Source organism: Ochotona curzoniae, unplaced genomic scaffold (assembly GCF_017591425.1).
Source record: "Ochotona curzoniae isolate NIBS_2020 unplaced genomic scaffold, NIBS_Ocur_1.0 patch371, whole genome shotgun sequence".
Lineage (NCBI taxonomy): Eukaryota > Metazoa > Chordata > Mammalia > Lagomorpha > Ochotonidae > Ochotona > Ochotona curzoniae.
The window spans coordinates 168,700-193,213 of record NW_024466941.1 but is presented as its reverse complement, the minus strand read 5'-3'; the positions used below and the strand labels follow the sequence as shown (position 1 = coordinate 193,213).

The window sequence follows — 24,514 nt, the reverse complement described above, 5'->3', positions numbered from 1 at the left end:
ATAGCCCAAAGCCCTGGGACCCTGCACCCATGTGTCAGACCCAGAAGAAGCTCTGGGCTCCTGACTTCAGATCGGCTCAGCTCTGGCTGTTGTGGCCATTTGGGGAGTGAAACAGCAGATGGAACATCTTTCTCTCTGCCTCTCCTTTTCTCTGTAAAAAAAAATCTTTAAAAAAGAGAGCAAATTCTCTAGCTCTGCTTTATGAAATAATGAATAATTCATATATGAAATATGTAAGAATGTTTGATGATTTCAGTCTTCTCTTCCTATGCTTTCCCTCAAACCGTATTCTCCAACATTGCCACTTTTTCTGTAAAAATTCTCTGTTCTAGAAATTTTTATTTTGCTCTTTGTTTTTCTATTAAACATGCACATTACATGACAGAAAATGGTAGATGGAGAGTTACAGGCTGTGCCACCAGTGATAAGTGCCCTGGAGGACACTCTGGAATTGCAATGGATCCTTTGTCACCTGTGGTGGTGACCACTGTCCCCCTCCTGTAATCTCCTGCCCTGGGGGCACTGAGTCCCTCTATGCAGGTGTCCATGTGGCTCTGCACTGCTCTGTGTCAGAGGAAGCCTTCAGACCACACAGCTCACCACTGCTAATCCTTCCCCATTTCTGTTCCCACTCCCCAGAAACCCCTGTGCAGACTCTGCCTGGCCCCAGCCCTGAGCACAGAAACACTGGCCTTGAAAGCCCTGAGGTTGAGGGCAGCTTGGATACCAGGTAAGTCCACCTCAGCCTGCACAGCTGGGAGCCCTCTTAGGGAGCCAGGAGACTCAGAGACTTAGAACATCAGCAGGGAGACTGACTGCTGAATGATTTCAGGCCTGGCAGAGAAAGCCAAGAGAGAGGGTGCATACACACCACACCACACCACACCACACCACACCACACCACACACACACACACACACACACACACACACACACACACACACACACGACCAAGACAACCCTTCGAGACAGAGGGCTCTGAACCCGGAGCTACAGAGGGAGCAGGGCTGGGGGATAGATGCGAAGTGTGTCACCTCCCATAGTCCACCTGGTATCAGAAGGACAGGACTCGGGCTGATAACTGATGGGGGGGATAGCATCAAACAACAAGTGGAATGGGGGGGGGACACTGGGCTGGTGGGCAGTGACACCACAGTGGCAGGGGGACATGGGGTGGATCACCAGGGCCCTTTCCAACATCTTAGATCAAGACTTTCAAGCATCTTCTTTGAGCTGTTACTCAACAGTTCAATGCATCAAAGGTTTATGCAAACATCACCAGGTTTCTCTTTGCAAAAGAAAAATCAAGACAAACTAAACAACACATGGGAAAGACTAATCGCAAAAAGGCTTGCCTATAATAGAGAGAGATTTAAACATGCCAGGTAACAAAAAGACATGTACAGGATCTGCTGGGCACTGTATAGGAGGACACAGCTCTGAGCAGAAGGTGACAGGAGGCCTGGAATCCCAGTGGCCAGGCCAACCTTGGTCAGGCCAGGGATCCAGGAGCTGGGCTGTGAGGGGAGTCCAAGGACGCGAATTGATGGGGAGGGACCAGGCAGAGGTGGGCTCATGGGGCAGTGGGCGCTCACATAGCAGTTGGGTGGAAGAGGCCCATCTGGGAAAGCTCTTGGTAGGTCCCCCAACCTCAGCTCCTTCGCTCTTTCAGAGAAGGGAGTCATGGGCATGAAGTGGGCATGATGGGAACTACTGGCCTCTTCCCGATGCTGGTGTTACTGGAGGGGGGTGGGCTGCTGAGGTCAGATTGAAACCAAGCCCTGCACACAAGGTGAGGGCAACGGAGGAGGGGTCCCTGGGTGAGGGAGGCCCAAGGCTGACAGGGCAGAGGAGTTCCCAGCCTACGCCCAGGTGTTCTGTGTCCTGGGCACTCACTTCCTGGATGCAGTGGGGGATAAAAAGATAGGAACAGCGGTGGGGGTGGGGAGGGGAGAGGCAGGGAGTGGGTCCGAGGTGCAGGTCTTTAGGAGGGGTTTGAGTCCCATCCCAGCAGCCACCGAGTAACTGTAAACATCCCTCACTTTTCTCATCCAGCTGTATCCTCCCATACAGAATGACTCATGCCAGGCGGATTGTAACAGGGAGCCGGAGGGGAGGTAAGAAAAAGATGCAGCAATCAAACACAAAGAAGGAAAGGGAAGCCTAACACGTTCCAAATGAGAAAAACAAATCAAAATAAAGCAACAATAAAAATCTTCCAAACAAATTTTTTTTTAAAGAAATTAAAACGATGGAGTGAGAAGGAGAAAATATGATATGAAGGGGGGAACAAAAAAAGAAAGCAGGAGAGACAAATGAGTGTTAGAGCGAGCACGGCCAGTTAGGAGCAGACGCCGTGTACTTACGTGTACCTCGGTGATGGCTATATCAACAATGCTACCCACAACAATCAGGGCGTCAAATGTATTCCATGCATCACAGAAATAGTGCTGCATGGGGCAGAGAAGCCGAAGGGGAGAGAGAGACAGAGAGAGAGAGAGGAGAGAGAGAGAGAGAGAAGAGGGGGAAACAAAACCAACAACAAAGGAGAAAAACAAAACAAAAGGGAGGGGTGGGGGAAGAAAAAAAAAGGCATGAAAGAAGGGAGAGAAGAGGAAAAAAAATGAGAAAAGAAAGAGGTTACGTGGGCATATTACATCATCTCTTACCACTGTACACTTCTGGCGGCTCAAACCTGGGTCACCTGGTTTGTGCGGGGGTGGAGAGGACTGACAAAGGCTGGGTTAGTTCAGAGGTGGCGTGGGCCAGTGGCCGCCCTGGGTGGAGAGCGGCATGGGCCTCCCGTGCTGGCACCGCTGGCTCCCTGGGCTCAGCTCCGAGGACAGGTGGGGCAAAAAGAGGAGTGGTTCCCACTTTTTTCCCCCCTCAGGACGACGGCAGGTTCAATTAAAAAAAAAAAAAAAAGAGCATGACTGGAGGCGGGCCAAAGCAGGAAATTAAAAAAATAAATAAATCATAACAGGAGGGAAAGAGAGAGAGCGCAAGAGAGAGAGAGAGAGAAATGGAAGTGGAGGAGGAGGAGGAGGAGATTTCCTGGGGAGGGCAGAGTGATACTCACATTAGTCTCACTGAGAATGACGTCAATTATGCTGCCAATTACGATGAGGAAGTCAAAAACATTCCAGGGATCACTAAAGTAACCCTACACAAGGGAGGGGCAGGCAGGATGGGATTAAAAAGGAGTATTAGACAGACAGGAACAGAGCAATGTCATCGCAGAGTCACTGTCCGGACACCTCGGCGTGGTGCCTCCAGCTCTGCATGCCCTTGTGGTGGCCAGGGAGCCTGGGAGGGAGGCCGGGCTGGTGTCCAACCTGGCTGGTCCCCAATCCTGCCTTCCCTTGCTCATTGACTCAGCCCACTCACCACTGCCTACCACAGAGGTGCCTTCCTCATCCCAGCCTGGCCAGCACAGGGCCAAATCTTTCAGTCTGCAATGGGCATCCCCTCGCCCCCTCCTGCAGCCAGCCTTCTTCCATTAGAAGGGTCTGGCTGCAGGGAGGGGTTGCAGCATCGCATGCCCCTCCCCCCCCAAAAGAAGGGAACTGTTGTGGGCCTGTGAGTTCTACTGTGACAAAATTCACAGTGGTGGCAGCTGGGTTATCTAGGTTCACATGGCTAGCTCAAGAGGTCAGAGGGGTAGGGTCATGACAAAACCATCTGCCCTTAGCCCAGCAGGCCATCCCTCTTCCTGCACTGGACATGCCCAGGGTCTCAGGAGGGCATATCTGCCTGGCAAAGGCTTCAGCAACTGAGAACAGAAGGGGCTGTCATTTTTGACATCCGGGCATCTTAGGAGATGCATCTTAATGTCGGATCAACCTGGGATGCCAACACCACTCCCAGGGAACAATGCTGTCATTGAAGAGTCCTGAAGACAGGTTTGTTAACAGCATTCTGGGGACAGGGTGTGGGGACCCTAGCTTCTCTGGGAGGCAAAGAGTGTCATGGTACTGACAGGGGTGGGAGTAGGAATATTCTGGCCCAGAAGGGAAACACCCTGCACCCGCCCCTTTGCCCTACTGATTTGGATTTTCAGTGAAATCCTTGGCTTAAGTAGCTAGACGGCAGGTGTACAAGCATGAGGCTGCCCCAGGGGCCTAGTGAGAGAGGTTGTGAGACCTAGTGGGCATGTCACACAGCTCAGGGAGTCCCAGGGACAGGACCAAGCCTGTCTGCCCACACCAGATGTCCTCCTACCTCTTAAGAAAGGACATTTCCTCCTAAGGAATGTTCCACAAAGGGGACAGGCCACCTCAGTGGGAGCCTGAAGGGTGCCATGAGAAGTCCCCAGATGTCCCCAGTCCCAGCACTCTGGAATGCTGCCAGTGCTCCCTGTCCAGGGTTTACTCACAGCAGCCAGGCCTCTGCGTTCTGCTATTTCCTCCTGGCTCTCCCCAGTACCCTCCCTGACCCACTTCCTAGCCATGCCCTCTTTCCGGCAGGACCACAAGACAAAAAATCTGCTCTGAGGCTATTACGCTTAGCACGGGAGGTCAAGTCCCAGGAAAAGGACCTTTCCATTCCCAAGTACTGCTGCCCAGAAAAACAGATGGCACCAAGGTGGTTGGAGGCGTGGGGGTGAGGGGGAGACGGAGCCTGGCTAGGATGTGCGTTAGGGGAGGGGTCAGCCTAAAGCTCCCTTGTTGGCTTTCCAGAGGGTTTTATCTGAATAACCCAGGGCCTGTGTGTCAGAGAGAGAGAGAGAGAGAGAGAGAGAGAGACAGACAGACAGAGAGACAGAGAAAGATCCCTCTCTCTAAGTAGAGTCGCATACTCTAGGCAAAATGCCAAGACATCACTCCTGGGGCCAAAGGAGAACCCCAAACTCTGGGGAAGGGAGGTAGAAAGAACACCAAAACCCCCAAAGGAACTAGAGATACGGGTATGTGTAGAAGACTGGATTTTGGAAAACACAGGGGACCTGTGTGCGGCTAGGAATCGGGAAAGAGGGAGAGGTGGAAGAGGACAGGGAAGAGCAGCACAGATACAGGAACAAGAGCAGGTTCCAGGAGGCTCAGCATCCGCCTAGGAAACATGGTAACTGAATGTTACTGGGGGTTGGGGGAGTGGGAAGGGAGGGCCGCGCAATAGGAGGGTGGGAGGAGTCCCAGTGTTCAAGAAAGGTGGGGGAGTCAGGGTATTTTAATCTGCCAGAGACCTGAAACAAAAGGAGTGAGTTGGTTGGGCTGCAACGCTTCTAGAGGAGAAAGGGCAGGAAAGGCAGAGCAGGTTAACCCCACTCCCACCCCCGTGCAGGGGAGAGGTGCCAGGCCAGAGAGACCCTGGCAGCCCCCCCTGGCTGTGAGGCCCCAGCCACCCTCTCTCCAGGATGTCTTTGTGCCTGAGTACACAGCAGGTGTCTCCTCGACCACAGCCTCCCAGTCACAGCTCCACATGAGCTGGCCATGGGCTGGGCTGGGCTCTATGGAGGAGGCATGCCTAAGAGCTGTGCTTTGAGAGCCTTCGGGCGGCCATTTCTGCTTCATGGCAAGCAGTGGGCTTTCCACCAGCTGTGAAATGTAAGCAGTTCCCTTATTGCCAAGGGTTCCTGGAAGCCTGCCTGGGTGGGACTGACTCAGGCACAGCTGGAACACAGCGGTGAGGCAGCACATCTGAGAGGGCAAGGCAGGGTCCCTGACCCCTCCACCCATCTTCCCGCCTCTCTGTCCCACTGAGCTCACCAGTCCTCTGAGCGGGACCAGCTCTGTGGGCTCCCATTCCCTTTGTCCCACTCCCATCCTCCCTACCATTTCAACAGCTTCTTCCTGCCTAGTCCACACCCCCACCCAGAGTGACAGACTGCCCAAGGAAGACAGCTGGATGGATCTTCCAGTGGCCAGGACCTGGGGGTGGGGCGCGGGGAGCGTGATTCCCCTACACTCTTCTGCAGTGAGAGGCCTTGGTGTCTCACACAGCCTTACCTGTTTTGCTCACCCCTTGATTTGCTATCAGGCAGCAGAAATTGGGGCTTATAGGTGCCACAGAGAAGGGAGAACGAACTCACACACTATTTTCCTTCTGGCATCAATGTGATCTAGAGCCTGACTGGTTCCCAAACAGCTGGAAAGGAAGGGATGCGGAAAGGATTTCCCTGGCTCTCTCTTACATGGCAAACCAAACCTCTCAACATCCACCTGCTGGGAGCCCAATGGTGGCCATCCTGTGGATGGGGCTTGTGGAGATTTCCTCTATTCAAACCCCCAGCTTCTGGGCATGAGTGCCCATGACCAGGCTCTGCTCTGTCCCTTCCAGGGGAGGTTTCTTGGAATCTGGGTACCAGCCGACAAGCAGCCCCTACATACTTGTCTGTTGGTGCTGACCCTTGCCAGGTCCCTTCTGCTGCTTGCTGCTGGAGCGACACTCCCTCCCAGGCATAGGTTGGGAAAATGCAGACCAAAGAGCACCATCAATCATCTTCAGATGCCTGGCACATGCATAGGGACTTTGGAACATTTTTGCTTTGGGATCACCTATATGCCCTGAGTCAGCAGCCTCACCACAGGGACACAGCGAGGCAAAAGATGGTACAGAGGCTAAGGGTACGCTGTCCGGGGCACTCAGTTCAAATCTCATCTCTGCCACTCTCTAGGTGGGTGACCTTGAGCAAATGACTTGATCTCTCCATGCCTCGGTTTTCTCCCTTGGAAATCAAGATGAGCGAGAGTTTTGGTGAGAATTAAATGAAATCCTCCATACAAAGCATCTAGCACTATGCTGATGTACACTCTGCAAAAGCACTGACCACAATGGTCCTGGACCAGAGGCTGCCTGCCCCCTGCCTCATCAAGTCAGATTCAAAGGCTCAGTCCTGGATGTGGGACTAAGCAGAGGGGAAAGGCAGATCTACCCGTGTGCAAGGCTCTAGATCCCTGACCTTCGGTCTGCCTCCCTGAGAAATCTCAGCTTGCTGGGAGGAACCCACAGAGGGATCCCTCTTTCTGGGGAAAGAGGGAGCCCTGGAATGTGCTATGGTAGCCCTGGAAGAGACCTGAAAGGATGGAGGTTCAAGGTGAGGGAAAGCTGGTCACATGACAATGGAGCTATAACCCCAGCCCCCAGGGCAACTGGCAAGGGCACAGATCGAAGCAGCCATAGGAGCAGACAAGGAAGGAAAGTGCTGTGTGGAAGGGTCATAACCGCATCTGGTATAAGAGGCAGAGGGGGAAAGAGAAATGGCTGTGTGAGATGGAGAGAAAGGGAGAAAGGCATGGAGGAAGAGGGCAGAAGCTGGGAGTAGCCCAGGGAGGTAATTTCCTGAGGTGGCACCCTGGGCCTCTGCAATGATACTGCTGCTCAGCTAGGGAGAGAGGCACCTGTTCAAGGAAACCTGAGGAGGGGCCCACAGCCCCTGGGGGCATGGTCTAAGGGAGGGATGAGGCAAAGATGGCATCCTGTCAACAGGTGACCCTGGGTTGGTACAGCTGGCCCAGGGGCCAAGTGGAGGGGATTGGGGGTATGGGCTCAGAGATGGGCGAGAGGCCCTGCCCATTTCTGGGAAACATTGGTCTTCCCTGGAGGGCTGGTATGGGGGGGGTCCCAGATTGGGGAACTGCGATAGTGGGGGATGGTGGCATTGAGGGGACCAGGATCCAGCAGCTGTTGAGGCATACATGCAGGTGCCAGTGAAGGGCTGATCCCTGGATTATGGTGGGACACCTGGAAAGCAACAGCAGAAGTAGCGTGGGTTGTGTCACAGGAGATACCATTTTAGACAGCAGACATGGGAATGAGTGGCAGCTGACAGACACAGCAGCACACAATTCAATGTCTTCCTCCGCCAGGGCCCAGCCTGTGCTGTGCTAACACAGAAGCATCTTGGAGGCACATGAGGCACAGGCAACTAAGGGGTTGCCGGTAGAGCAGGGACTGGTGGCTGTCCGAGTGAGAGCAGTCCGCAAGGGTGGTGGCACACTGCTGGAAATGCTCATTTTCAACTGGACACCGTCTACTCCGGTTTCACTTTGGAGCTGGGCTTTTTCCTCTCCAGGAAGTTTTCAGTGTAACCACTCGCTCACACTTCATCCTGAACACTCAGAGGTACTTGAAACAATTGGGAAATTATGCAACCCCTGGAAGCTCAGCAGCAGAGGGAGAGGGGGTCTGTGCTAATCTTTTGGGAGGGGGGGGCTCGAGGAAATTTGGGGTAGCTTCCCACCCACCCATGCTGGACAGATGTGCCGATTCTACAAGGACCTCCTCCAGGATGCGGGTATTGGGTGGATACAGGGTGAGGTGAAATGGGCCATCACCCCAAGGCAGGTTGCTTTCATTTCAAGTCCACATGGCCCACAGCTCTTTGAAAAGGGAAAGGCAGATCTGATGGAGGGGGTGGGGGGTGCTGGAGAGAGGGACATGGGATGGAAAGAGACAAGGAGAAACTTGGACCCAAAGCAGCCTGCAATGAATTCCTTTGCAGTCCAACCCATGGAGGGGACACTGCAAACCCACAGCAGCCAGGTCTCTTTCTGTTGAACACCTTCATAGGTCTCGCAGTTCATTCTGTCCTCCGCTCCCCCTTGTCTCCAGGGGCTACTACTTGGCCAAGAAACAGGCCTGGTCCAGCTGAGAGAGAAAAGATGAAGATGGAGCGACCCACTGCTTCCACTTGCAGAGATGGAATGTGCAAGGGCCCTCATCCCCCCATGCCTTGGCTTCCTGACCTACAAAATGGGAGTGATCCTATTCCTTAGGTCCACACAGGAGAAAATCCCTCCGTGTGGGGCACACAGGAAGTACGTGTGCATGATGGTGGTGGGGTTTCTTTCTCCCCTGCCTCATCCCTATTTCTATCTCTCAAATATCTCTGCATTTAAATTTTGAGATCATCAGAAGGGAAGAAGGCAGGCAGCCAACTGGGAATGAAGCCCTGCGCCACCTTCTGGGTCTGTAAGGGCTGCTGAAAACTGTGTTCTTTTAGTCTGACATTGTTTACTGCCTCTCAAATTCTTCTGACCCCCCCACACCAGGCAGAGCTTGCACCATGCCCCCCAGGTTTGGGGATCCCCCTCTTCACTTCCCCATTCCACCTGCAGATGTGTTCCATTCTTTCCTGGTGACAAGGACAGAGCCAGGGAGTGCAAGGCACTCTCCCACTGGGCTTTTCCACACAGGATGAATAATTTGCCACATTAAATAATTACGCATAATAGCTAATACTACCCTTCCCACACGAAGGCTTTGTGCAAATCATATAATTATTTTTTATCATTCACGGTGACTTTACAGTTCTCAAACTCAGGCAGGAAAGAAAGCTGTCAGGATGTTGCATGGATATGTGAGTCCTGGAGTGCAAGCCACACTGGGGGGCCCTCCCCAGCCTGCCCATTTGTGCCTGTCTGTCCTTAGTACCCTGAGGGAAGGTCATAAATAAACAATAATCAGGGTGATGTCAACTTGCCAAGCAGGTGGCCAGTAGCAGGCAAGGGCTGGGAGGGCAGAAGGTGGCGCTGTGCTCCATTTCCAGATGCCTGCCTGCCTTCTCCTTCCCTTTTGAATATCCCAAAATTTAAATGCAGAGATATCTGAGAGATAGAAATAGGGACGAGGCAGGGAGAAAGAAAGAGAAGGGGAGAGAGAGAGAGAGAGACATGGAAGAAGAGTGGACCTAAAGGCATGTCATAGCTGGGCGGGCCAGGTCAAAGCCAGGAACTAACTGAGGAACTCAATCCCGGTCCCCCCACATGGGTACCAGGAACCTCTCAGTGTCTGCATTATCTGTGTGCCAGATTCAGCAGTGGAGCTGGGACTCGAACTCAGGTCCTTGTGTCTGGAATGCAGGCATTTCAACCAGTGACTTAACTCACTTCATCCCACTTGATCCAAGGGTTCCTGAACAGAGGGGCCTCTGCTCCAGCTTCTTCTGGGCCCAACCCCCTTGGTGGCCACCTGAGCCTCAGGGTCTGGGGTCCGTGCCTCCATCTGTTTCCCTTCCCTGTGGCCAGTAGGGGTCACTACTGAGAACCGAAAGTGTCCTGAGATGCTGGTCCTTGCTATTGGCCAGAGTACCCCCAGGCACACGGTACAGGCCAGTTTGAGTTTTGTTTTGTGTAGGCAACATGGGCAGAGCATCTATCAGGTTCCAGGTGCAAGGTGCTATTTGGAAAGAGGTAAGAATGAATCGGGGATGGTCATGCTCTGACACCATCCAGGACAGAGCAGAACCCCTGTGATAACTCAGAGCGGTGGGGACAGGATCAGGCTGGGATGGCCTGGGAGACAGCATTGCTGCTGGACCTGGAAGGAGGTGCAGGGCTTTTATTACTCTCAGGGAATAGGAGGACTTAAGAGGGGAGAGGGATGGGCAGCTGGACCACAGAACACTGTGCATTTGAGCGTGGGGGGGCAGGGAGAGGCAACCTGTGGCATAGTGGCTTAAAATGCCATTTGAAACTCTGGCATTCATATCAGGACACGAATCTGAATCCTGGTCATTCTTTTCTTCTGAGGTGGCTCCCTGTTAATGCCTGAGATGACACAAGTACTTGGGAATCGGTCACCCATGTAGGAGATCCGGAAGGAGTGCCAAGCTCATGGGCAATGGCTGGCCAAGGTGTGGCTACTTGGGGAGTGAGGCAAGGCTTGGGAGCGCTCTCTCTCCTCTCTCTGTCCTCTACCTCTCAGATAAACAAGTAAATGGTTAAAAACAAAACAACCACACATGTGTGCATTTCTTGTGAGTGTGCAGACGCTGAGAAGGGCTGGTGGCAGCTCCCCTGCATCCTGCAGCTGCATGGGAGACTTGGTGTGGGTTTCTGGCTCCCAGGCTAGTCTAGTAACTGTGGGCATTTGTGAAGCGAACCAGCAGATGGCAGCTCTGCCTAAGTCTCTTTCTGAAAATAGAATTTCCATGAACTCTAGCCTAGATTACCTGCTTGATTTCAAATCTTAAAAGTTCCTGTGATATTCTTATGTAAGCAAAAACAATTTTTTTTTTTTAAAAAGCTTTGTTCAATTACTTGAAAGTTAAAGCGAGAGAGAAAACAGGAAGGGAGGGAGATACAGAGAAGGACAGAGATATCCTCCATCTACTGACTTACCCAATGATTGACCACAAGAGTTGAGGTTAACTCAGGATAAAGCAAAGAGGCCAGACCCCATGTGGGTCTCCCATATGAATGACAGAGGCTCAAACACTTGAGCCATCTTATTATGTTTTCCAAGGGTGTTAGCAGGGAGATCAGAAACAGAACAGCTGGGGCTCAAAGTAGCACAGATATCACAAGTTCCAGCTTACCCTGCTGTACCACAAAGCTGATTCATTCACCTTGCACGAAATTTTTAAAAACAGATTATTTATTTATTTGTCAGGGTACAGTAACAGAGAAAAGGAGAAAGAAAGAGAGAGAGAGAGGCACAGATGTTCCATCTGCTGGTTCATTCTCCAAATGTCTGCCAATAATTGGGGCTAGGCCAGGTTAAAACCAGGGAACAGAAACTCAAGCCATTGGCCCATCATCTGCCGCCTCCCAGGCACATTAGCAGGCAGATTGGACCAGAGGCATGGACTAGCTGGGGTTCAACCAATACACTGCGCCATGAGAGGCAAGGGTCCCAAGCAGCAGCTTAACCTGCGGCACCACAACACCTATCCCCACATGTCATTTTTAACCTCGTATATCCAAAACATCCCCCATCAACCTGGCTCCTTTCCATTTTTCTCTATTTTGGTAAATGGTGGCACCTTTTGTCTACCCAGGCACCAGTCAGGAACCCTTGAGCCATCCCTGAGCTCTTGTCCTCATGCTCACATGCACAGTGCGTTTCCCCAATCTCCAGTTTTACTACTGTCACCTGCGAGCCTGGCCACACATTCCCAAATCCTATTTTCTCCCACAGCAGCATTCTCCATTACACATGGCTGGTTCATAGATGCAAAACAGATGACATGTCCCATCCACCCCTCCCCACCTGCTTTGTGCCCCAGCCCCTGTAGTCATCTTTTGGGGTATGCTTTCTTTCCTGGGGCCCTGAAGGGGCTACCTGCTCGGGCCTCTTCACCCCTTCTCCTTGCTGGCTACTTTTGACACCCAGGACAAGCTAAGTTTTTGCTCATCCCTCTTTTTCAGGCTCTGTGGGCTCAGCTTCCATGGCGGCTTTCCTGCCTTATGGAAAGTAGATGCCACTGCGCCCTCTGCTATGGTCCTCGCTGAACTGCACCTGCTGTGCTTCTGTGTGCCGTGTCTACTGTACTGAGCATCCTGAGAAGATGGTACCATGTGTCCGCACGTCACTGAGATGCTCCGTAATGTCCATGGAAGGAAAAGACAGACCCAGCCACCCTGGTGAGAAGCAGTCATTCAGGGACACATTTCAGTCCAGGGTGGTTTGGTGGAAAGCTGCCTCTCTAAACAGACACGGTGCAGAGGTTTCTGCAAGGCCCACAATCTCAGTGTTTTCTGACATTTGCATTTTGACTCTTTTCTTTTCTTTGGTCTCCAGTTGTAGAATTCTCAGACACCCAGGCATTGAACTTTCACTGGAGGATTCTTGTGGGACCCGGTGATGAATAGGGAAGATCTAAGGGGATCATCCATTTGATTTTTGTCTTTGCAACTTGCACATCTTTCTGCTGTAAGTGGATGTGTGTGTGTGTGTGTGTGTCACGGGGAATGTGCACATGTGTGGATACATGAGCATGTGTGTGTATTGTTTGCACATGTGTAGATACATGTGCAAACAATACACACACCTATTTGGTGAGTTCTCTTTTTCAGACAGCTGTCAATTCAGATTTAGCAAACAAACAAACAAACAAACAAACAAATCTATAGGGCCCAGCGGCGTGGCCTAGCAGCTAAAGTCCTCACCTTGAACGCATGGGGATCCCATATGGGTGCCGGTTCTAATCCCGGCAGCTCCACTTCCCATCCAGCTCCCTGCTTGTGGCCTGGGAAAGCAGTGGAGGATGGCCCAATGCTTTGAGACCCTGCACCCGTGTGGGAGACCTGGAGGAGTTTCCTGGTTCCTGGCTTTGGATCGGTGTAGCACCGGCCATTGCGCTCACTTGGGGAGTGAATCATCGGATGGAAGATCTTTTTCTCTGTCTCTCCTCCTCTCTGTATATCTGACTTTGTAATAAAAATAGTTAAAAAAATCTATGTCTGTGCCAATTCAGGAAAGCAAAGAGATCAAAGACAGCGGGTGACATGAGAGGACGAGGGGACAGCAGAAGCCTCAGAGGTGGGGGACACAGACATAAGAAATGCAATCAGCTCCATGGAGTTGTTACTAGGGAACAGCTCTCTGATTTTCCAATAGGGAAGAAATATTAAGGATCTACCAAAGGCACAGCAACGAGCAGCCTGCTCATACACCTTGTCTCAGTGAGGTGCACTGGAGAGCCTGGCTTTCGAATCACTAAAACTTGCATTAAAATCCTATTCTTGGGGCCCGGCGCGGTGGCGCAAGTGGTTAAAGGTCCTCGCCTTGCACGCCTGGGATCCCATATGGGCGCCGGTTCTAATCCCGGCAGCCCCGCTTCCCTTCCAGCTCCCTGCCTGTGGCCTGGGAAAGCAGTCGAGGACGGCCCAAAGCTTTGGGACCCTGCACCCACGTGGGAGACCCGGAAGAGGTTCCTGGTTCCTGGCTTTGGATCGGTGTAGCACCGGCCATTGTGCTCACTTGGGGAGTGAATTATTGTACAGAAGATCTTCTTCTCTGTCTCTCCTCTTTGTATATCCGCCTTTCCAATAAAAAAAAAATTAAAATAAAAATAAATCTTTAAAATCCTACTCTTGGTGCCAACATGGTGGATCAACAGGCCAGTCCTCCACTGTGCAGCACCAGCATTTCATTTGGACACTGGTTCTAGTTGTAGCTGCTCTACTTCCAATCCAGCACCCTTCTTATGGCTGGGGAAAGCAATGGAGGATGGCTCAGGTCCTTGGGACCCTGCACCCCGGGAAGGCTGCTGGCTTCTGGCTTATGCAATATTTGAGGAGTAAATCAGCCAGTGGAAGAGCTCTCTTTTGCACGTGCATTTTCTCTTTGTGTCTCTCCTTCTCTCTGGAAATTTGACTTTCAAATTAAAAAATAGATAAATATCTTTAAAAGCCCCAGGTATTTTTTTTTTAATTTACATTAAGTGACATTTGTTAAGGTTCTTGGAGCAAAGTGCAGTACATAAGAAACAAGATTGCCAATGTTTGGTTACAAACAATAAAACAGAAAAACCAGCTCTACAATCTGGTGTTAGTAACGTGTTACTAAGAATGTGTTACTAACCTTAGTCTTTCCTTGGCCTCTACTTGTCTTAGGCATTGAATGAGATAAAGATATTAAAGCCTACGTCCCATTTTCTGGCTCTTCATTGCACTTAAAGTATGTTGCTTCCTTTGCTAGGTTGTAGAAAAGGATACAAAGTCGGTTAAGGTATTTATCTGATAACTTCATTAAATTAGAAAATGAACACCAGCTGAACAATAGCTCTTCATAGTAAGATGGACGGTGAATTGGAGAGGCACAAAGAAGGGGAGAAATGCAGGGCAGTGTGATTTAGCGGCCATGAGGGATGCCCACACCCCACAACTGAGTCTTCTCTGCATTCCAGTTGGAATGCACACTGGGAAGTAGCAAGTGATGGTGCTAGTACTTAGGGTTCCTGCCATCTTTATGGGTGACCTGGATGGAGTTCCAGGTTTCTGACTTTGGTTGGTTTGGCCCAGCCATAGCTGTTGTGGGCATGTGCGGAAATAAGCCAGTGGAAATAAACAAGGTGATTGTCCGCTTATGTCTTTGTCTTTAAACAACAGTAATCAATCTAAATCACTCAAATCAAAATACTAAAGATAAAGCAAAGGCAGGGAGGCCTATTTAAATCAAACCCAGCTGCAACATCAAGTGCTCAAGACAATATGTGTTGAGTTACTGATAAACTTTAGTCCTAAGCAAAACTTTAGGCAAACACACAGACAAAAGGGTTCTTGAAATAAGTGAGATGAAATATGACAAGGTCTAGGGGACAGAGAAAAAGAGGAAATGGTGAAAACTCCGATGAAATTGTTAAAGTCCAGTGAAGACTGCATCAGTGACAGGAAGGAGCAAAGGATGGCTTTAGATGTTGGTAGCCTGGTTCTGCTGTGTCTTACACAAACCCACTACCAGGGTACATCAAGGTGAGCCTTGGCATTCTATGGGCGAAAGTGTGGAAAAAGACTGACGTAAGAGACAACAGAGAACTAGCATTAGAAAGCAATCCATTTAGAAGTGAATGCAGACCAAAAGAGCCCAAGATGGCCACAGGTGACATTCCACTGCGCTCTCGCTGGGTCAACTTCCCAAGCCTAGGGACGCAGCCGAGCTTCATCTGGACACAACTTGTCCCCACTCGTTAGTTGCTTTGTAAAGCTGACCTCACTCAAGGCTACGCCCAGTCTGTCAAGGCCAGCTGGCTGTTTGGAAACAGAGGCGTAGGAGGGTCAAGTCATGTGGTAGCTTCCTCCGCTCATCCATCTGCAGTTCCCTCAAGATGATGTTGTGATGGCATTTAGGCTACCTGCAACCTTCAAAATTCCAGGGCTGACTCTCTTGGTGGAGACTGGGGCCAGCAAAGAAATACGGAGAAATCTGGTGCAATGGTTAGGACACTACTTGGGATGCCCATATCAGAGTGCCTGGGTCTGAGTCATAGCCCTACTTATAATTCCAGCTTCTTGCTAGTGTGCTCTGCAGGGCAGTGGGTATGGTCCCAGTAGCTGGGTTCCTTCCAGCCACATGGGAGTACACGATGGCATTTCCAAGCTCCTAGCTTTGGCCTGGCTCAGCACCATGGAGGGAATAAATCAGATTTACTATCTCTACTTCCATCTCTTGGTTTTAAAGTTTTAAAAATGAATAAGAAAATAAAGAAATAAAGCTTCACAAAAATGATGTATCACCTCATGAAGAAGTGCCTGACTAGCTAAAGCCCCTCAGAATGGGGAATGAGTGACGAGGGTTGCCGCTTCAGTCAGAGGTACCACCAGCAGACAACAGCACCTAACAGAAATCAAAACACACTTCTAGAACATTCTCAGCCTCCTAAAAGGGGAGAGGGCTCTGATTTGTATCCTTTCTGCTGGTCGTCTCACACTCTACCACCCTCCCGGCGCTTTCCTGGGCTCTAAAGAGTCTGACAATATCTGGATCAGGCATGTGGCAGGTGGGGCTTCTACCCAGGGTAGACTGTGGCTCAAACCTGACAGACTCACACCTGCAGGCCCCTTTCTAGCCAGTCTGATTGTTGAACTGAAGAACTGGAAAGACCTCTGGCCCTAGTGTCTTTCTCATGCTGCTTTTGCAGGCAGCCCATCACCCAGGGTTTGGATGGCATGGGGCAGACCTCTCCCTGTGCCAAGCTTCTCTCACACATGCTCACATTTGCTTCTCCAGGGCAGATTTAACCTGTGTATCACATTAGGAGCATCTCCTGCACCATGTCCCCCTCTTGCCTCTGCTGGGGCAGCAATCACGTGCACGCTGACACCCTGACCTGGTTCCTAGCCAATCAAATGCTTTCCTCTTGCCTGAGTCAGACAAGAAAGGTTGCTATGTACTGGGAAGTGGAGCTGCCAGGGTGTGCTGTACCATAGTCCTTTTACTCTGTAAAGGAGAACCCTGACATTGGAAGCAGAGGGGTGGAACTCTACATCTGCACAGGGCAGGGCGTGGGTTCCCCGCTCCACCCTGCGCAGGACCCCCACTGACTAAAGGAAGTGAGCCACAGCCTGGGGCTGTGCAAGCAAAGCTGTTTGTGCAGGGAAATCTGGGAATGCAGAGTCTTGAAGGAAAGGAGCTTCTAGACATGGCAGAGCTGACAGGCTAGCAAATTGGCTCCTGCATTTCCTTGCTGAAACCAGGTTCTCTCTCTCTACACACTGCATGTGTAACCACTCTCCCCACAGCAGCCTTCCTTGGCCTTTCCGTGTGTGAACTCAGCCCCAGCCAAGCTCTTATTTGTCCCTTCTGCCAGGAGTCTGAGGGAGAAATGTTAGCAAGACCCTTGCATATGGATTATATCCTCACCTCAGCAAAGCCTAGGCCCACTTGTGTCACAGTTTATCCTCATCCTTAAGGGTTAAATTGATTTTTAAGAAAAACAGAGTATGCAAAGCAGAGTGAGTGCTCTATAAGGCACTGGAAGCCATGGGACCTTCACCACTGCACTGGCCTTTGGATGAGATGGAGGCTGACTTCATGCAGGCCAAGGCCAAGGCAGCAACACCTTCACTCAGGCTCACAGACTGCCAAGACACAGAGCAGACTTCCCTAGGCACAAGAACTGTAGGGTGTCCATCACTAAGAGGACCACCTGAATGCCTCCTGGCTCTTCCTGGAAAGTTCAGTAAAGACCAGAGCCATTGCTGTGGCCCCAATAAAAAAGAAATCATCAGGTCTGCAGGAGGAAAGGGTTTGATGCAGATGCCAAGAGATGAAGAAACTGACAGTCAGGAGAGAAACTCAGGACAGGACATCACCTCATCCCATCAGAGGCAGAACATCACTGGATGTAGGATCAGCACCAAGAACAAGACAGACTATCTGACTTCATGCCATGGAAGCAGCTAGTTGAGCTGATAAACCAAGAGACAGACAGAGGATAGCAAGAAAGAAGTGAGGAGGGAGTGACATCTTCCCAGCTTAACAACCGCTGGCACCATGGTAGTGTGCTGGAAAATGAAGTCACTTAGACTAAATAAGGCCTAAGACTCACTTCCTCTGTTGTACTAGGGACATTTCAAGTGTTTCTTTGCCACAGGAATCAAATGCTGGTTCTGTAGATGGTACCTACAGAGTATGTTCCTTATGTTAGAATGTTCTAACAGCTGGTCCCAGGCCAGAAGCTTCACTTCATCTCCTAGGTTTGCAGTCCCTCTGAGTCCTGGTTGGCCTTAACCCTATGAACATGAGCCCAAGGCTCTTATGTAAGCATGGGGGCAGCCAGGAGGGCAGATCAGTCTTTTCATTGGGGTTCTACTTGTCTATCTGGACTCGTCTCAGGCTGCAAGAGAGCTGACAGGTGAGGCCCAGGTGTTGGTCACAGACAGCCAGCAAGTGTCCTCCCCTGGAGAAGCTAAGGGATTGTGAGAACTGGCTACTCACTGATAGCCCAATAAGGGTGCCCCAGCCCCAAAGCAAGAAGTGGGTCTCAGAAGCAGCATTACTTGCTCTCCCATGCTCCCTGAGTCCTGAGAGTAGCCCACAAGGAGAAGGGCAGTTGAGATTGTCTATCTGGGGTGAACTCCTACCTTTCTGGGCATATGAGGCCAAGTTGTAGCCTTGCCTGCATCTCATGCTTTCTTCTCCCCCTTCTTCCCTTGTTATCCCTGATGAGGCACATTCAACAACAAACTCCAGGCAGCTAAGTGGCGCCATCACTCTTGCTGGCCCCCAAATCCACAGCTGCCTGGAGGCTCCACGGCTGGCATTGTTTCCTCGGATAGACTTCCACCACCACTCGTCTCCTATTGGTGCTTCATTTCCAGACCCTCTCCCTGTCCACGTTACTGGCTCTGCTGGTCAGAGCACAGGTTCAGTCTTGAAGGCCCAAAGGATTTGTTCTGTGATTCCTGCTCCTCACCTTGGGTAAGGATCAATTTGGAGTTTGGATTGGGACTGTATCGAAGGAGAAATACTATCTTACTGAGTCACCCAATTTATCAACATACTGTTCTTGATGTCTTAGCTTTTCTGAAATTCCTTTCTATATAATCTTACAATCTTCTCTGTATAGATCTTAAGTTACTTCCTGTTGGACTTATTCTTTTAAGCAGTAAATACTTTCTCTTAGGATTTATTTATGTTATTTGAAGGGCAGAGTTACACAGAGAGAGAGGGAGGGATGGAGAGATTGACCTTCCATCCATATATCTGCTTGTTCATTTCCTGAGTGGCATAAAAAAGAGAGCAATAGAAGGAAATTGGCCAACCAATTGGTCAAACAACCAACCAAGTGCTAAGACTGCAAGGACATAGAAGATCCAGGTAGTGATAACTTAAGTGACTTCTCCCTGACCCTTGTCAAGGTCAGTGTCCTCCATCCGTGTGTCTAATTGTGCTTTCAGAGCTAACTGTTCACTACAAGTCCACAGCTACCACCAATCATGCCAGCGGTGTGACCCAGGCAGGACAGAATCCTACTTACTAGGAGCTATGCCAGTTGTTAGGTAGTTCAGATCACTGCGGGGGCCCACTTGCTCTGCAGACAGGTTCAGTAAGATATTTCCATCAGAACTCCAGTGGTTTCTGGTTGGACTTTCTGTTTGAAGCTCTTCTTCCTCAGTCGAAGATGGTCTAGTGAGGATCCAGGGGACTGGCTCCCATTAATGCTCTTGTCAACCTCTCAGCCTTTTCTGGCCAATCAGACAGCAGCCTTCATTTCTCTATTGGGAGACGCCCCTTTACCCAAATTTACAGTAAAGAAGGATCCCTGTTTTCTTTCTCCTTGCAGCACAAATTGACACTGGCATGTGGGAAATGCAAACAGCCCCAGGATGGCTCTCTTCCTATTTTGAGGAAAAGTCTCTGATATTTTGCCTCTTCTTCTCATGATAGAAAACCAGAGAGTGAGGACACCAGGAGGCACTGTCTAGTTTAGGCCACCTCAACTGGCTGCTTCCCGGGAAACTAGCTTAGACCCAGGTAGTCTTGTAGACTGAGATTTCTGCAGCTGTCAATTGCCTGTGTTTCCTAGGGCAGGCGTCCCAATCCATCTTGCATGCTCATGAGCATGCATGATTCAGAAAGCCCATTGTGGGGTTCTGCAAGTGACCACAGGCATCTATCATCAGAAACATAACTGCGTCAAGCATGGGGTGACTCGAGGTTTCAAAATAGCCAAGTCATATGTCTGATGATGCCAGATGAAGTGCCAGTTTCCTACAGAGATGCTGTCATTTGGCACTGAAGCTCAACTTGGCAAGGAGTCTGCATGCCCAGGCTCACTGGGTCACTCTTCTGTGGGTGGTAAACCTGCCAGGATTCCTAGACTCTGGGACATGGAGTCTGGTGGTGCAGAGAGATGCACTACAGGCCTTCTAGAGGCAATTCGGTGCTCCTTGCTAGGTTGGGATCTGAAGTGGGACTAGTCATGGGAGGAAAAGTAAAAAAGGGCAATTTCTTTCTCTGGAAGAGGTATAGTAATGTCACTATCATCACCCACTGATATTTATTAGGAGTCTCATTCTCTAAAAGTTAGCCATGTTTCTAGGCCTGCTCTGAGCGAGGAAGACCCAGCATCGTAGAAACATCATTTGACTTATCTTCTAAATCAGTCAAAGGCTATTTCCTTTTCTCTCTCTCCCTTCCTGCTTCCCTCACTTTGAGACGACAGCCCTATGTGACCGCTTGACATTGAAAAGTGCTTACTAACAGCTTGCTATGGTGGAAAATGACATCAAGCATAAAGTCAAAGGTTCCAGCCTTAGTTCAGCCACTTAGTAGTTGCAGCATAGTTAACACTGGGCATTTAATTGCTGGTGCCTCACTTTCCTCGTCCCCACAGATGACAGCACGCATCTGATTATGGTAGGTGGAGGATTACATGCAGTGATGTGTGTGCCATATAGGGGACATTGTCACAACGCTGACTTCACATTCAAAGGCAGCTATGGAGATCTTGTTACAGAACACGGATCCAATGACCAAAGAGGACCCTCTCCTTTTCCTAGTTAATTCTGGAATGTAAAACTCTAAATACAAAACACACATCTAGCCACAGGCTCTTCCTTCTAACCTCTTGTTGACTTATGCTGCAGCTGGGAGAAACAGGAAAGAATGCCAAGAGAAGGTTCAGGGAGCTCCAGTGGATAACTACACAAGTCTCCTTGGAAACAACTCTTCTTTCCATTGCTCCCAGAGGGTACAGCAGCAACTTGGGGTAGCTGAGTTGCTGCTGGAACCTCCCTCTGAACCCTAGGTCAGTGATGTTGGTGACTCTGACTTGTCTGCAGAGATTGGAGGTGGAAGGCCCTGTTCACCCTGGTTGGTTTCTCTTAGAGCCAGGACGAGGAGAGTAGAGCTGGCTAGGAAGGGCATAGATCATCCCAAATGACAGATAATCCAACCTTGTTCTACTTTGCCCCGTTTAACTAATGGTTCTAATCTTCCCTCTCCTCCCTGGAGCAAAGAGAAGAAAACTTAAAGCACCTGCTCTTCCTATATGGAAAAGTATAAGGGACTGTGAGACAGGGAACTGGTGGTGCCTAGAGGCAGGAGCCCTAAATCTTGAGCATGTGCAGGCCTGGCTGAAGTTTTCCACGAGGTTTCACTTCAGAGCTAATACAAAGGGAGGAAGGCAGAGCAGAGACCTATGGAGGGTAGGCCTGGAGAGGTTTGGTTTGCCATTCTACGGGTATTGCTTCCTCTGTCTTATTGGCTGGGGAATAGGGCCAGAGACATGGTGGGAAATGGTAGGAGAAAGGCCATGATCTGCCTCTCTAGGGATCCTTGCTCAAGCAAGAATCCACTTCCCATGATGCCAGTCAAGGTTAGGACCACAAGTGAAATTTTCTTTCAATGAGTTGACCTGGCACATGAGAACCCCAATAGTATTCTTGAGGTTGGAACCTCTGCTGTGGGAGGAGGGATGTCTACCCTCATGACATTTCTCCCTCACTCTGCCTTTCTCGGTGCCTGCATTGCCACAGCCCTTTCTTATCAGCTTCCCTAGTGCCCGTGAACCAGAGGCCTACCTTGGGTTTGAAGGCAATAAGCTTCAGGATCATCTCCACAGTGAAGAGGCCAGTGAAGAGCATGTTGAGGATGTTCATGGCGATTTTAAACAGGCAGCTCTGGCCATAGTGCTGAGTGGAGAGGAAGGGAAGGAGCCATGAAAACCAGGCAGGGAGAGCCTTACTCCTTCTAGGGAGCTGTGCAATGTTCCTGGAGGCCTTCCTCTCAACACGGATATTCCTTGGACAGACCCCACCCCACAAAGGCCACACAGCTATCTGTGGGCAGCCATGGGGCAGGAGCCTCTGGCAAAAAAAAGCATGTACTTGCTTTTCCACCATCACTGGCAGCAGTGCAGTAGAGTTCCGTGTGCTTTCTTTGGTAGATTGTAAGGACTTTATGGAGGCTCCTGACACTCCCAAGAGTGCAGGGACCAGTTGACCAATCGAACAGAAGAAGAGAGAACCTCTTTGTCACCCATGCCCTCCCCATAATGCTGATTGAGCACAGCCTCTGTTCTCCCTTCCCACCACTTGGTCAACCCACAGTCTTATGGATTCAGAGAGCAGAGAAGGACTCTTGGCCTTTCTTGGGAGAAGAGGCGAGCTGTCCACTCTTTCTGCCTCTTGTGGCTATCAGAGAGGTAGCAGAGTGTGACTGTCATACAGCACTTTCAACGTTAGAGCCTCCCTCCCCAGCACAGTCCCATCACAGGCACCATGACAACAGACTGCCCCCAGGACTGACCTGCATGGCCAAGCAGATGGTGTTGAGCAGGATGAGGACGAACATCAGGTACTCAAAGTAGGTGGAGTTGACCACATACCACACTTTGTACTGGTGCTGGTTCTTGGGGATGTACCTCCGCAGGGGCCGGGCCTTGAGGGCGTATTCCACGCATTGCCGCTGAAAGGAGGCCGTGGAGGGGTAAGGTGGCAATGGAGAGACAGAGAGGGAGTTCTAAAGACATCTGCATGAGGGGAGAGGCGTAGCTGGGTCTGCCCGCCTCTGACAGTTGGAGAAGCAAGCTCTGGGAAATGTCTTGCTTTTCCATTTCTCCCTTAATCAAGACAGAGGCATTTCTAGTCAATGCTCTGTCTTTATATCACAGGAGGACATATTTCCTCATTTCCACCTGGTGATGGCTGGTTACTGCTCCGCAGGGAGCCAGCATTTGGGAGAGATGGACCTAACGAACATCTTCCCACTATTTCCTTATTTCTTTTTCTTCCAATATTTATTTGTATTTGAAAGGCAGAGTTACAGAGAGATGGAGACAGAGAGAGGGGGGATGATCTTTCCTCAGCTGATTCACTCCCAGATGGCTTCAATGCCAGAGCTGAGCCAATCTGAAGCCAGAAGTCAGAGGCTTCCTCTTAAAAGACCCGTATGATTGCAGGTACCCAAGGACTTGAGCTATCCTGCATTTGCTTTCCCAGGCAATAAGTGGGGAGTTGGGTCAGAAGTGAAGCAGCTGAGACATGAACCAGTACCCATAAGGGATGGGATGCTGGCACCACAGGTGGGGGCTTAGCCTGATATGCCAATGGCACCTGCCCATTGCCTTGATTTTTCTGTTCTGTCCTAAATCAACCTTCCATATGTGTTCATGTTCACAAGATCAGAAGACAAAGTTCACTGATAGAGAGGAACTCCTGGGTTAATTGATATTCTGGGGACTCCAGCAAAAGCCTGTTTTGTTTATCTGCACTGTACCTAGGTCCCTAAATCAGGATGTTGAGTATCACTGCCCCCTCCACAGCCAGTCCCCAAGCCTTACTCATTTTACCTTCTCCGACCTCCTCCCATCTGTACTGTCACTCACCTGACTTGGGCCAATCTCTTACCAACTCTTACCTACACTCTCTGATTGGCCTCTCTTTTCTGTCTTTCCATCCAAAGTCTACTGAGCCACTGGAAGGATGAGTCTTCACATGAGCTGGTGTCAAAGATCCAGCAGGGGGAGCTGTGCTCAGGGCACCACCCTCCATCCCCTACTCAGTCCTTACTCACAGATGGGGTTCTAGCTGTCCTGGCAACGCTTGCTGGTGGCAATCACAGCAACTGCACTTGCAGCTCATCTGGAGAGCTCCACTACTCCACTACTCAGCCATGGGCGTGGTCAGCCCTGGGCAAAGGCTGGGACAGAGACCAGTCTGCTGGGCCAGCTCCGGGTCCTCTACTCCCTCTTAAACCTCCTCCTGCGCCAATCCTCTTGTTTGATAAGTGACACAAAAGAGCAGTTTCCCAGAGCTCTTTGCTCCCTCACCTGCCAAGAGCTCTCACTCTCTCTTATTTCTCTCCTCTGAATTCTAACACCTGGTGCTTTCCAGCTTATTAATTTCCAGACAGGGCATAAGCCTATTTTGCAGTCTCCTTTGATAAAAGCTTCATGAGAATGTGTTACCCAATACAGTCCCTGTATCTGAGATGTGTGGCATTTCTTTGGCTTGGGTGCTGGCAGCCCTGTTCTGTTTGAGAAGAGCACAGGAGATCTTGACATCCACATGGACCTCCATCCAGACCGCAGCCCTGCCTCTCCTGATGGTTCATGAGCTGCAGGCCATGGCCACTGCTTACATGGGCCACATTTCCATCTGTCCCATCTCCCTTTGCTGCACCCTGGGGCGCTACCTGGTTCTTGTCCAGCTCACAGTTCTTGTACTCCTGCTCTCCCTGCTCCTGGAAGGTGACGATGACAAAACCCACGAAGATGTTCATCATGAAGAAGGCGATGATGATGATGTAGATGATGAAGAAGATGGAGATTTCCACACGGTAGTTGTAGATGGGGCCTTTGTCTTCCGTGTGGGAGTCGATGGAGCGGTACAGCAGCCTGCAG

General features: G+C 50.5%; 1 protein-coding gene across 25 annotated transcripts in view; it reads right to left on the bottom strand.

Annotated features, from left to right (window-relative positions):
• LOC121167446 (voltage-dependent L-type calcium channel subunit alpha-1C) overlaps positions 1-24,514 on the bottom strand; it is a 206,167-nt gene that overhangs the window by 47,123 nt on the left and 134,530 nt on the right. For 10 of the 25 annotated variants that reach the window (XM_040996844.1, XM_040996861.1, XM_040996862.1 and 7 more), the window contains 4 exons: positions 24,307-24,508; positions 22,420-22,578; positions 21,693-21,803; positions 2,367-2,450 (listed from right to left, as the gene is read on the bottom strand). In XM_040996844.1, coding sequence (XP_040852778.1) covers positions 2,367-2,450; positions 21,693-21,803; positions 22,420-22,578; positions 24,307-24,508 — 556 coding nt within the window. Of the gene's footprint in view, positions 1-2,366; positions 2,451-3,079; positions 3,164-21,692; positions 21,804-22,419; positions 22,579-24,306; positions 24,509-24,514 lie in introns of all 25 variants that reach the window. The other 15 variants (XM_040996845.1, XM_040996850.1, XM_040996858.1 and 12 more) reach the window with 3 other exon arrangements.